Source organism: Dendrobates tinctorius, unplaced genomic scaffold (assembly GCF_039654945.1).
Source record: "Dendrobates tinctorius isolate UK_male_01 unplaced genomic scaffold, ASM3965494v1 ptg000097l, whole genome shotgun sequence".
Classification (NCBI taxonomy): domain Eukaryota; kingdom Metazoa; phylum Chordata; class Amphibia; order Anura; family Dendrobatidae; genus Dendrobates; species Dendrobates tinctorius.
In genome coordinates this window covers 9853064-9866415 of record NW_027361765.1, presented here as the reverse complement: position 1 = coordinate 9866415, position 13352 = coordinate 9853064, and the positions used below count along the sequence as shown (strand labels likewise).

The 13352-nt window shown below is 47.7% G+C and overlaps 1 protein-coding gene across 5 annotated transcripts in view; it reads right to left on the bottom strand.

Annotated features, from left to right (window-relative positions):
* BNIP2 (BCL2 interacting protein 2) overlaps nt 1–12347 on the bottom strand; it is a 67152-nt gene extending 54805 nt beyond the window's left edge. For 3 of the 5 annotated variants that reach the window (XM_073586885.1, XM_073586886.1, XM_073586887.1), the window contains exon 1: nt 12109–12343. In XM_073586885.1, coding sequence (XP_073442986.1) covers nt 12109–12170 — 62 coding nt within the window. In that variant the 5' untranslated portion in view covers nt 12171–12343. Of the gene's footprint in view, nt 1–12108 lie in introns of all 5 variants that reach the window. The other 2 variants (XM_073586884.1, XM_073586883.1) reach the window with 2 other exon arrangements.
* Nucleotides 12348–13352: the final 1005 nt, after the last annotated feature.

Below are 13352 nucleotides of genomic sequence, written 5' to 3'. Positions count from 1 at the left end.
TGTGACTTGAGGATCCCTATCAAAGGCAGAGACGAAATGGCATCACTCATATCTAGATTTCTCATATGCGATTGAAAAGCTGACCTTAGTTGTAGATAACGGAAAAACTGGGATCTCGGGACACCGCGATTGACTTGTAATTGCTCAAAGGATATTAAAGTACCATTATCGTATAGATCACCTATCGTAGAGACACCATACTGAACCCAGAACTCGGCAGATGGATGTTCACGCAGCACCGGGAGATAGTCATTATTCCACAGGGGCATTTCAGCTATAACATCGCCAAATCCAACCACCCGCTTAATCTGTCTCCATATTGATCGTGCCAGACAGAGCAGAGGCAGCAGTCTCGGGACATTTATTTTCCTCATTTCTAAAATACCTAGTGGGCAACCAGTCCCTGTGTTAAATATTAATAATCCGTTAATTTCTTATAAGACTCAGTTCTGTAGATTGCTTTAGCTTACACGACATAGGCTATTTTTAAGCTTGGCTCATGGTAGAAAGACAGCTCCATATATGTAGAGACCACGTGCTTTAGGAGACGTATATAATTCATGGCTAACTGTAGAGGGTGCTCTTCTTCTTCCCTCACCATCATGAGACACAGACGCAAGATGACATAACTCAACAGCTGGTATGTTACTTGACTACGAAGAAGCCGAACTGAGGGACAGACGCCATTTGCCATGTGAGATCCCGGAGAGACAGAAGAATACATGCTGCTTTGCTATGAACAATGGACAATATCTCTTTCACTTATTTTTATTCACCTGTTTTTCTGTAATAACCTTTCTTTGATGGAAGAATCCAAATAAACCACTATATTTTTATCTGGTAACTAGTCCTGAGTATTTTACAGGATATGCATTATTTTACACCCTGCAGCATGAAGAAGATGACTCTCAGAATTCGGGAGGTGGCCTCCAGGCATCCATGCACTTAAGGCCTTGGCCTGTCCAGCTAGATAATATAAAAAGAAATTGGGTAATGCTGCCCCCCTCCCCTCTTGGGCCTCTGTAGAGTGGTCAGCTTTAGTTTAGGCCTGGCTTTCCCCCAAATAAAGGATGTGGTTTGGGAATTTAAATGAGCAAAAAAGGATTTGGGCACCACCACTGCCCTATGTTGAAGAAAGTAGTTAAGCTTGGGGAGTAATATCATTTTAATTAAATTAATATGTCCGGCTACAGACAATGGAAGCTTACCCCAGATCGCAAATTTACCCCTAACCGTCTCCAGCAGTGGTTGTATATTGAGTTGTAGATCAAATTTAATGCCCTTAGAGATATGAACCCCCAAATATTTGAAACTGGTCACGATGGGCAGTAGGGAGAGAGTCTCAAGTCGTGGCATTGGAGCATGGGAAAGAGGCATCAAAGCAGATTTATCCCAATTTATGTAAAGGCCAGAATATTTACTAAATTTATTTATGGTAGTAATCACTTGTTAGGGTTTCCTCTGCTTTGTCCATAAATATCACCATATCATCAGCGTATAGGCCTATGGTATCTGTCCGACCCGCTATCTCTATACCAGCGATATCAGGGGATAATCTTATACGAATTGCCAGCGCCTCAATAGCGAGAGCAAAAAGGGCCGGGGAAAGAGGACACCCCTGACGGGTTCCCCTATGCAATGAAAATGATTCAGATATGGAGCTATTTACGATGACCCGGGCCTTGGGCTTCATGTATAAGACATTGACCCAGTTTTGGAATCTTTCGCCAAATCCATATCTCTGCAAACATGCACGGAGAAAAGGCCATTCAAGTGAGTCAAAGGCCTTGGCCGCATCTAGTGATGCCAATGCCCATTCATTATCCGGTACCAGAGAACTATATTGGGCCACTGACTGGACACGTCTGATATTTGTGGAAGTGCTTTTACCCGGCATAAAACCCGTCTGATCAGGGTGTACAAGATCAAATATAACTGTATTTACTCTTTTGGCTAAAATTTTTGTAAAAATGTTATAATCCACATTTACTAGTGATATAGGCCTATAAGATCCACAATCCAAAGGGTCCTTCCCCTCCTTTTTTAGAACTATTATATTGGCCTCATAAAAAGACTCCGGCATGCATCCCCCCTCCCAAATCCCACGAAACACTGTCAACAAAAGGGGCGCCAGTATATCCTGATATTTTTTATATAACGCCACAGGAAATCCATCCGGCCCAGGGGCCTTCCCGGAGGCCATGTCTTTTATGGCATCCTCTACCTCCTCCAGAGTAAACTCAGCATCCATATAGGCCTGTTGGGAAGGACTTAGCGTGGGAAACTCTATATCTAACAAATAGTCCAAACACTCTGGGCCATCCACATCAGTCTTAGAATTGTACAATGAGCCATAATAGTCAGAAAAGCACTTTAGTATCTCCTCCGTTGAGGAAACCAATGTACCATCTGAATCACGGATCTGTAGAATTGTGTTGGTTGCATTATGCTGTCGTACTAAGCAGGCCAGAAACTTACTCGCCTGATTCCCCATCTCAAAATAAGACTGCCGGGCAAAAAATAATTTACGTTTCGTCTTGGTGTCCGTGTATTGAGCATATAACCTTTGAGCGGTCAGCCATTCTATCCTATTACTGTTAGATTGATCCGATATATAGGCTGCCTCCGAGTCCTTCAGACGTCGCTCCATCTCGCCATCCTCCTCCGATGTCACCCGCTTAATGTGAGAAATCGTAGAGGATAGACAACCCCGTAAATAGGCTTTAAGAGCATCCCAAAATATATTAATATTTCGGGGTTCGGGGTGGGACGAGACGAAGCAACGTAGCTGATCTATCGTTCTATCAGGGGGTGTTATCAACTTCAGCCAAAAAGGGTTCAGCTTCCATGCTATTCTGTTAGTCAATGGCCCATATTTAAGTTTGAGAATGACTGGACTATGATCCGAAACTCCCCTGTTCCCGTGTTTAATGTCCTCCACCCACGCCGCCAGACCGCTGGATCCAAAAATGTAGTCTATGCGAGACAGAGAGCGTTTAGTGGAGGAATGGCAAGTGTATTCCCTCGTCTCTGGATGGTGCACTCTCCATAGATCTAGCCACCCACTACCCGCCATGAATTGTGACAGTTGGGATGTGCCCGGGGGGGGGGGGGGGGGGGGGGAACCTCACCCTGTATTCCATCGCCCAGTCTCAATTTATCAAGATGGCTAATCATGACCAGATTAAAATCTCCCATACAGAGGACATGTGCGTCTGGGTAAATTAAAGCGAAGCTCAATGCCTTCTGGATAATTGATATATTGGCCGGAGGGGGATTGTAAATACAAAGGATGACATATTTCCGAGAGTCAATCAGCACATGAACAAACACAAATCGTCCCTCGGGGTCTTTCCGGGCTTCCCTGACCTCCCACCGAACATCCTTATGAATTAACAGAGAAACTCCCCTTGAGTAGCTGGTGTGAAAAGAATGCATAAACCATTGCACCCATGGTTTCTGCACCCACCGAACTGTATCCCTGGTCAGGTGCGTCTCTACTATGGCCAATATGTGAGGACGGTAATGTCTGACCTGTGAGAATACCTTAAATTTTCTTGCGAGGGGTTTTTATGCCCCTCACATTCCAGGTCATACAAATCAGCTCAGAACCCATTACCATCCATTCAAATATGGTGTATAATGGTGCCCGAGCCAGGTGCAGAGAGTCCACACAGATAGCAGAATTTGACGTTGGCTGCAGCATCTATCTAAACAACGACAAACATAAAAAAAACTTTTAAAAAAGAAAAAGCAAAAGCAATGCAGGAACCTAGTAACATAGGCGTACAGTCTTACGCCCCCAACAGAAAATGAACAAGGGGATACAATCACTGAGCACAGTGTCCGGTATAGCTGGTATCTGGGAACTCGCCGGGAGAGCTCCAATTAGACCTTTGGTTGAAAGGATCCGAAATAACAGTCGCCGCATTAGGACTCCCTCACAGGGGATCCCCCATGGGACCGCAGCCATTCAGTCGCTTCAGCCAGATCCGTAAAAAATACAGAAGAACCCTCATGGACAACCAGGAGGCGGGCTGGATATATCATAGAATATACAATGTTCCTGTCTCTGAGTCGCTTCTTGACCTCGAAGAACTGCGCCCGCTGTTTCTGCAGCTCCACGGAGAAGTCCGGAAAGATGGAAACGACAACATTATTGAATTTAATAGGACTTTTGGCGCGCCAGACGTAAGATGGTGTCTCTGTCCTTGCAGTTGAGCAGGCGTGCCAGGAATGGTCGAGGTGGGGCCCCCGGAGGCAGGGGTCTTGTAGGGACCCAGTGAGCTCTTTCAACGGCGAACATTGAGGAGAATTCGTCCCCTAAGGAGGTCTTAAGCCAATCCTCCAGAAACTGCTCAGGATGCTGACCTTCCGAGCGCTCAGGCAGTCCAACAATACGTATATTATTCCTGCGCATTCTGTTTTCTAAATCATCCGCCTTTTGCTTCCAGGCATTCATGGAGCCCGCCACCTTCGTTAATTTAGCCTCCATAGGTGTAATGGTATCTTCCACCCTGGACACCCTCGTCTCCACCTCCGTAATGGGTCCCTTCATGGCCTGCATATCCTGACGGAGTCTCCCCACCTCTGTATAAACATCCTCAATTTTCTCTGTCAGGGATGTCCTGGTCAATGAGATAGCCTGCATCAACTGCGCAGACGCTTGTTTAAGGGTCAATTCTTCCTGATCCGTCTCCTTCTCACCCCCAGAAGGGCGATAGCTTGAATTTCTTTGGATCTTGAAAGGCTGCTTTATCCACCATCCTGTGTTGCAACCTTTCATCAACTTTTCTCTGCCGTCCACGTCCAGGGATGGACTTGTAACCTTGAAATTGTTGATATTTTTCAACAATTTTGGCTCTCAAGCCCTCAGACAGTTCTATTCTCCTTTCTGTTCTCTTTGCTTAGTGTGGCGCACACAAACATAGACACACATTGCAAAGAATGAGTCAACTTCTCCCCTTTTCATCTGGTTTCAGGTGTGATTTTCAAATTGCCCACACCTGTTACTTGCCACAGGTGAGTCTGAATGAGCATCAAATGCTTGAAAAAATTATTTACCCACAATTTTGAAACGGTGGCAACAATTCTGTACGGCCCATTTTTAGGGTTTTGTGGGAAAGGATATCCAATTTGCCTTTTTTGTGTTGTTCCAATACAGACAAAGGAAATGAACATGTGTATAACAAAACGTGTAATTGCAATAATTTTCTTGGACAAATACTTCATTTTTTTTTAAACAATTTCAAGGGTGCCAACCAAGGCTATTGAGTCGGAGTACATTGTGGTGGAGTCGGAATAAAATGGACTGACTCAAGACTCCTAAAATATATAAATTCCATTCAGTAGTTCAGTACAGTTAATGTTTTCATAATAATTTGGGAAAGTTATGAAATGTCATAAATGTTTGTTCTGTTCCTGATCTAAAGATCTCGGCTTTTAATTGAGATGAATCTGTGCTGCACTTTATGTACATGCTCAGTAGTGACCGATGCTGTGGGGTCATAGATGAGATGAATCTGTGCTGCACTTTATGTACATGCTCAGTAGTGACCGATGCTGTGGGGTCATAGATGAGATGAATCTGTGCTGCACTTTATGTACATGCTCAGTAGTGACCAGTGCTGTGGGGTCATAGATGAGATGAATCTGTGCTGCACTTTATGTACATGCTCAGTAGTGACCAGTGCTGTGGGGTCATAGCTGAGATGAATCTGTGCTGCACTTTATGTACATGCTCAGTAGTGACCGATGCTGTGGGGTCATAGATGAGATGAATCTGTGCTGCACTTTATGTACATGCTCAGCAGTGACCAGTGCTGTGGGGTCATAGAGGAGATGAATCTGTGCTGCACTTTATGTACATGCTCAGCCTAAACCGCGGAAAAATCCGCAAAATTAATGAGCATGATGCGTTTTTTACCGAAATGCGTTTTTTTCGCGGTAAAAAACGCATCAATGTGCACAAAAAGTGCAAAATGACTACAAATGACTGGGAAGCTTATTTTTAGCGGTTTTATAGTGAAAACCGCGGTAAAAACCGCTAAAAAAACGCTGTGTATGAACACAGCCTTACACCAAGCGTTCTGATTTTGTATTGTTACATGGGACATTGTTTTCACTAACCACATGTGTGCAGTGTGTTTGTTTGGGGAAGTTTTTTTTTAGCTCTATTTTGGGCTAATAGGGTTTGTCATTTGTCATGTCAATTGACTTTTTAAAATGTTTTTAATTGGTCAAGTCTTTTTGTATCCTATAAAATTACAGTATTTGTCTATTCAGGTGATCCTGGTTTAAGTCTGTAGCTTTTCTCTATTTTTATTCTAAAGAGTGGTTTCATACATGGAAAAATTAGTAGTTTTTCCTGAAATGTTTCTGCATGTGTTTTCCATGCCTAAAAATGTAGGCATGTGTTCCAGAAATTTAAAAAAAAAAAAAGTGTGCATAAAGGAGACCAAAAGGAAATCTTCTGACAAAAGCCGAGACTCCGCAGTTTCATTACGATTATTCGAGATTGGCGGCAAGAGCAGGTGGGCACATGACCGTAAGTGTGCGATTTTCTTACTTTCGGCCACATTCTGACTACATATACTAAGCCTCACTCAATGTATTGCATTACAGAAGCGTATAGTATTGTATTACAGCGGTGTGCACACGGTAAGGATTCAGAAGACCGGACAACCCCCTTCAAAAGGACTCGGTCAGCACAGAATGACCGCTCAGCGCTTCACAGCGGGGCCATTTATATACCCCTTCCCACCTGCTTGTCATCCATCTAACGCCACCACCTATTATTTGATTGACAGTTCTGGCATCATAGAGCCAGAGGAGGGAGGCGATAGATGAAAAACAAGCAGGTGGGAAGGTGTAAGTGACTGGCAGCGCCATGAAGCACCGAGTGCCTTTACTTGGTTTGAACAGTCATTCTGTGCTGACGGTCCCTTTAACAGTGCAGCTGCACAATGAGAACAACATGAAAGCGATAAACTCCAAAAGGTTACAAGTCCACTAAGGTCCCTGCCGGACATGACCTGTCGAGCATTTCAGCTACAGTCACAGCAGATCTTCCAAATCTCAGCGATGAATAACAGTCAGCTGCCAACTATTGAGATGTGTATCAGTGCCAGGCTGATACACATGGAGGACTCAAATCTTCTGCCTCTGACAGAGCAGGAATTTTCTGACCGTGAAGTGAAATGTTCTATATTTTGGGTAAACCATCGTGATCTACAGGTATAAAGGACAACCTGCTCAGACCAGATGGAAGACCGTTTAGTTTCAGGCTAAATCACAGCTGTTTAAAGCGATATATAACGGGATAAAACACTAATAAGATTATTGTAAGATACAATATTGTATCCCCTTCTATAGCATTATTCGCAATTATGCACAGTTTTCCTGACCTGTCTTTTTATTGTTTTTTTTTTTGCATTTGTCAGGTGACTGGGGCCTGGTTAAAAACTACAAGGTTTCTAATGGTAAACAATTCCGGAAATTCTCTGTCGCTGGAGGGGGGACTTGGAGGAGTTTGAGGGAATGTGCACACAGCGGCTTTTTCAGGTGATATTCCGCCTGAAGGAGCTACAGAAACACTACAAAGAATGAACATAACACAGAGCAATGTCAGAGCCAAACTTTGAAAGGCTGGAAGCAATGACAGATGCAAAACGTTTATTCTTGGGGCGGCTTCCGATTAGGATCTGATCACTGCAAGAACGAATAAAAGAAAAGGGGAAAATATCGCCAGTGTTTTCCTGAAGCGTCTTCTGCTTCAAAAAGGCAATCTAAGGCTAGTTTCACATTTGCGCTTTTAAGCGCAGCGACGGCCCGCGCACGGCCACCGCTAAGCCCCGCCCCCTGCCGCGCCTCCGCCGGTAGCTCCACCTACCAGTGCATGCGTCCTGCGTCCCCTATCTTTATCACTGGGGGCGCAGGCCGTGCGCAGTATGCGTTTGGCGGCGCATGCGTCCTTTTCACGGTGCGCCGACCAGCGCCAAACGCAACCTGCTGCAGTTTGGTTGCGCTTGGCGCACCGTGAAAAGGACGCATGCGCCGCCAAATGCATACTGCGCACGGCCTGCGCCCCCAGTGATAAAGATAGGGGATGCAGGACGCATGCAGCGTCATGCGCTGGTAGGCGGAGCTACCGGCGGAGGCGCGGCAAGGGACGGGGCTTAGCGGCGGCCGTGCGCGGGCCGTCGCTGCGCTTAAAAGCGCAAATGTGAAACTAGCCTAAAGGACGCTCTGTGCAAATTCCCTAAGGGTGTGTTCACATGAGGGATTATTTTTGCACAGCAGAAAGCCTCCAAGGCTAGGTGCACACGATGTCCTTGTTCTGCCAGCACAACCGTTAGGCCGGGGTCACACTGGCGAGGAATACGGCCGAGTGAGAGGCGCTAAAAGCACGCATTAGACACGGACCAATGAATCTCTATGGGGTCCCTCGCACCAGCCGTATATTTCTCATCAGTATTCTACGGCCTGTGCCAATCGCAGCATGCTGTGATTGTCAGTGTACTACGGCCGTAATACGCCAATGCAAGTCTATGGGTGCGCAAAAAAATACGGATTACACACGGGCCACACATGTGACCTGCGAGAAATACGCACCAGGTGTCTTTTACAAAAGCCGGCAATTCAGTGCGCTATACAGTAAACTCACACTGACAGGTTTAATAAAGAAACAAAAGAATATATATATATATATATATATATATATATATATATGTATTCTGTGTATATATCTTTTCTTTGGTTTCTGGTAGAAACCCTGTCATAGGGCTCCATTATATGTCCATTTTGCAAGCCTGCGAGAAAATCTCGGCATACGGATGCCATACGGATGCTTACATGCGCAAAATACGCGACCACACCTTGCTTACAGATGACATACGGAGCACTGTTTAGGGGTCATTCATCCGTATTACGCCTGTAAACTACGGACCGTATTTTGAGTCGGTTAGTGTGACCCCGGCCTTACATTTTTCTAGGCAAAGCCGCATGAGGAAGATGCCGGCGGTCTTTTTTCTGAATCAGATTCGCTGGCGGCTCACGCACTTCTGCGGTGACTCCGCCACGGACATCTTATTACTGTGCAAAGTGGCGATCAGCTTCGTAGCGGAAGAAGCCCGAAAAATGGACAAGTTACTTCTTTCAAGCACTTCATGGTTTTTGAACCATGAAGCGGTTAAAATAAGTGACAAAAGAGAGAACATGTGCACAGCAGTGTCGTCTGCACATTGCTGTGCATTATACTCATGCTTTGTGTCAGGTAGTGATGAGCGAAGGTGTTATCTGAGCACGCTCGTGTGCTGAGTGTGTTTGTCGGCACAAATGATATGTTCCAGTCATCGCGCTTGCATATCTCGCAGCTGTTCAACAGGGGCAATACATGCAGGGATTGGCTAAGGCCGATGTCACACATGCAGCTCAATCCCCGGCACTCGGGACCGGAGGGTACAGCTGCATATATTTCTATGGAGCAGAACGCTCCGGTCCCGTGTACCGGGTATTGAGGAACAAGTTTCTCGCATTGCAGTTGCAAGTGTGACCCTGGTCTAACAAATCGAGAATCCCTGCATGTGTTGCACCTGTCGAACAGCTGTGGACATGCAGCTGTGGGGACTCAAACTTATTTTTCGAGCACGCCAAAGGCATTAGGCTACCACCTGAGCACGCTCGGATAACACCTCATCCGAGCACGGTCGCTCATCACCAGTGGCAGCATTACGGTGTTTTCAGGCAAAGGTCAAGTGGAATCCACCTGAAAAAGTCGAGCGCACACATCCCGGACTCACCAATGTGACCCTTTCTTTCCTGAACTCCTCGTAGTTTTTGTTCCAAAAACTCAGTGAAAAATAAAAACAAGTTCTCACACTTTTTACATCTTTGAATAGTTTTTGCAGAGTTTTTCGCCAGCTTTTTTGATTGGTCCGTGACAGGTTTGGAGCGCACGCGTGCCGTCAGCAGCCAGTTTACCGTGACACGCGCTTGCTTTTCTTTTTTACCGACAAGTGTTCAAAACCTGAAATGGAAAAAAACGCTCAAAAGACTGAGCGGCAGAAATGGATCGGACGAGTCTCTCGGGCGTTTCTGAACTGATCTTTCCAGAGAAACGGCTCCAAATAGACTCCGGCCGACGTCATTTACAGCGGATTCCCCCAGAAAACACGGAACGTATGCGCCTCTATAGAAAGACCACTCGCTGTTCTCATGGTCCGTCTCCTCAGCTTTCCAAAGACACCAAGAAGGGAAAGGAAGCGACCGCTCTCCCCGAAGACGCCTCGTCCTTATACAGGTCAGGAGAACTAACAGTGGGGTCTGGGAGACGGCAGACAGAGGGGAAAGGCTGAGGCAAGACAGAGGGGAAAGGCTGAGGCAAGACAGAGGGGAAAGGCTGAGGCAAGACAGAGGGGAAAGGCTGAGGCAAGACAGAGGGGAAAGGCTGAGGCAAGACAGAGGGGGAAGGCTGAGGCAAGACAGAGGGGGAAGGCTGAGGCAAGACAGAGGGGGAAGGCTGAGGCAAGACAGAGGGGGAAGGCTGAGGCAAGACAGAGGGGGAAGGCTGAGGCAAGACAGAGGGGGAAGGCTGAGGCAAGACAGAGGGGGAAGGCTGAGGCAAGACAGAGGGGGAAGGCTGAGGCAAGACAGAGGGGGAAGGCTGAGGCAAGACAGAGGGGGAAGGCTGAGGCAAGACAGAGGGGGAAGGCTGAGGCAAGACAGAGGGGGAAGGCTGAGGCAAGACAGAGGGGGAAGGCTGAGGCAAGACAGAGGGGGAAGGCTGAGGCAAGACAGAGTGGAAAGGCTGAGGCAAGACAGAGGGGAAAGGCTGAGGCAAGACAGAGGGGAAAGGCTGAGGCAAGACAGAGGGGAAAGGCTGAGGCAAGACAGAGGGGAAAGGCTGAGGCAAGACAGAGGGGAAAGGCTGAGGCAAGACAGAGGGGAAAGGCTGAGGCAAGACAGAGGGGAAAGGCTGAGGCAAGACAGAGGGGAAAGGCTGAGGCAAGACAGAGGGGAAAGGCTGAGGCAAGACAGAGGGGAAAGGCTGAGGCAAGACAGAGGGGAAAGGCTGAGGCAAGACAGAGGGGAAAGGCTGAGGCAAGACAGAGGGGAAAGGCTGAGACAAGACAGAGGGGAAAGGCTGAGACAAGACAGAGGGGAAAGGCTGAGGCAAGACAGAGGGGAAAGGCTGAGACAAGACAGAGGGGAAAGGCTGAGGCAAGACAGAGGGGAAAGGCTGAGGCAAGACAGAGGGGAAAGGCTGAGGCAAGACAGAGGGGAAAGGCTGAGACAAGACAGAGGGGAAAGGCTGAGACAAGACAGAGGGGAAAGGCTGAGACAAGACAGAGGGGAAAGGCTGAGGCAAGACAGAGGGGAAAGGCTGAGGCAAGACAGAGGGGAAAGGCTGAGGCAAGACAGAGGGGAAAGGCTGAGGCAAGACAGAGGGGAAAGGCTGAGGCAAGACAGAGGGGAAAGGCTGAGGCAAGACAGAGGGGAAAGGCTGAGACAAGACAGAGGGGAAAGGCTGAGACAAGACAGAGGGGAAAGGCTGAGGCAAGACAGAGGGGAAAGGCTGAGACAAGACAGAGGGGAAAGGCTGAGGCAAGACAGAGGGGAAAGGCTGAGACAAGACAGAGGGGAAAGGCTGAGGCAAGACAGAGGGGAAAGGCTGAGACAAGACAGAGGGGAAAGGCTGAGACAAGACAGAGGGGAAAGGCTGAGACAAGACAGAGGGGAAAGGCTGAGGCAAGACAGAGGGGAAAGGCTGAGGCAAGACAGAGGGGAAAGGCTGAGGCAAGACAGAGGGGAAAGGCTGAGGCAAGACAGAGGGGAAAGGCTGAGACAAGACAGAAAACACCTCAAAAAAGACGTAAAAAAGCTGCATGAGGAGCAGTCGCCAGCCCTCTCCGAGCAGCCAGAGCGCCCACCTGGTGACTGTGCCCCCATAACCAGCAGTGACAGCCCCCGATGGGCCAGGCCGTGGGCACAGCCGTATCCAGGTAGGCCGCACAGGTACATGGACCGCTAGGGAGCACCGCACAGAACGTACAACAGCCCGGGGCTGAGGGAACACCGCCGCCAGGCACCGGTAATGGGAGCACTCACTCGGCATCCTGTACGTCCGGCTCCTCGGCAGACATGGCTGCAGCTCCGTCCCCATCAATCATGTCATCGGTGGCGGCGGCTCCGCACACACCACTATTAGGAGTGGCCCGGACCCCGCTGCGGACACACGGCCTCCCGGGGGTAGCGGCAGTTCCTATCCTACAAGGACCTTGGTGACGTCACGGCCACATGACCGTGATGTCATCAGCACGTGACCGCTCGGTGGCGGCTGGTCTGTCAGTCCGTGTGGGACTGCTGCTGTGGGGTCCGGTAATAGGGGGGCGACCAGCAGTGTCCGGTAATGGGGGGCGACCAGTAGTAGCCTGCTCTGACGAGGCTGAAGTTGGTTTCTTATTTGGCAATTTTTTCTTTTCTGTTTTTTTTATAGGTTTAACAACAAAAGATAGCATTACAATAATAACACAATGCAGCGAGGAGCCCTGATGTGACGACACTAAAAAACAGCTTCAAAAACTATCAAACGGGCACCAAAGAGCATTAATGAAAGGGTTAAATGACTGGGGCACTGATGTCAGACTGCAGCCAGATAGAACAGGGAGCCCCACATCAAACCCAGGCCCCTCCAGCCTGGCCCATCTTGGTTCTGGGCATCAGAACTGGCATCAAAGTGGGCAGTCAATCGGTTTTGGCCATTTGAATAAGTAACTGGTGTTTTTTAGGGGTTAAATGACTTTGGGCCACTGATCTCACACTAAGAGTACAGAGCTAGTGATGCCCTGCATCAAACCCAGGCCCCTCCAGCCTGGCCTCAAAGGTTTCTGGGCATAACAATTGGCATCACAGTGGGCAAAGAGCTGATTTTCACAGATTTGAATAAGTGATGTTTTTATGGGGTTAAATGACTTTGGGCCACTTGAAGGGACCTGGGTTTGATGCAGGGCATCACTAGCTGTGTATTCTTAGTGTAAGATCAGTGGCCAAAAGTCATTTAACCCCTTACAAACATCAATTACTTATTCAAATCTGTGAAAATCGGCTGTTTGCCCAATTTGATACCAATTCTGATGCCCCGATCCCATTTGGACCAGGCTGGAGGGACCTGGGTTTGATGCAAGTCGTCAAAATTCATGTATAGTGGCCTGAGTACGCTGATACCTGATATGTGGGAAGAACAAAATAAAAAACCCACTTCATAAATGTAAACTCACCGAGTACCAGTCATGCAGCACCTGGTATATTAGTCTGAGGGTATACATAAATATTCCTTAGTGTTCCATCTATAT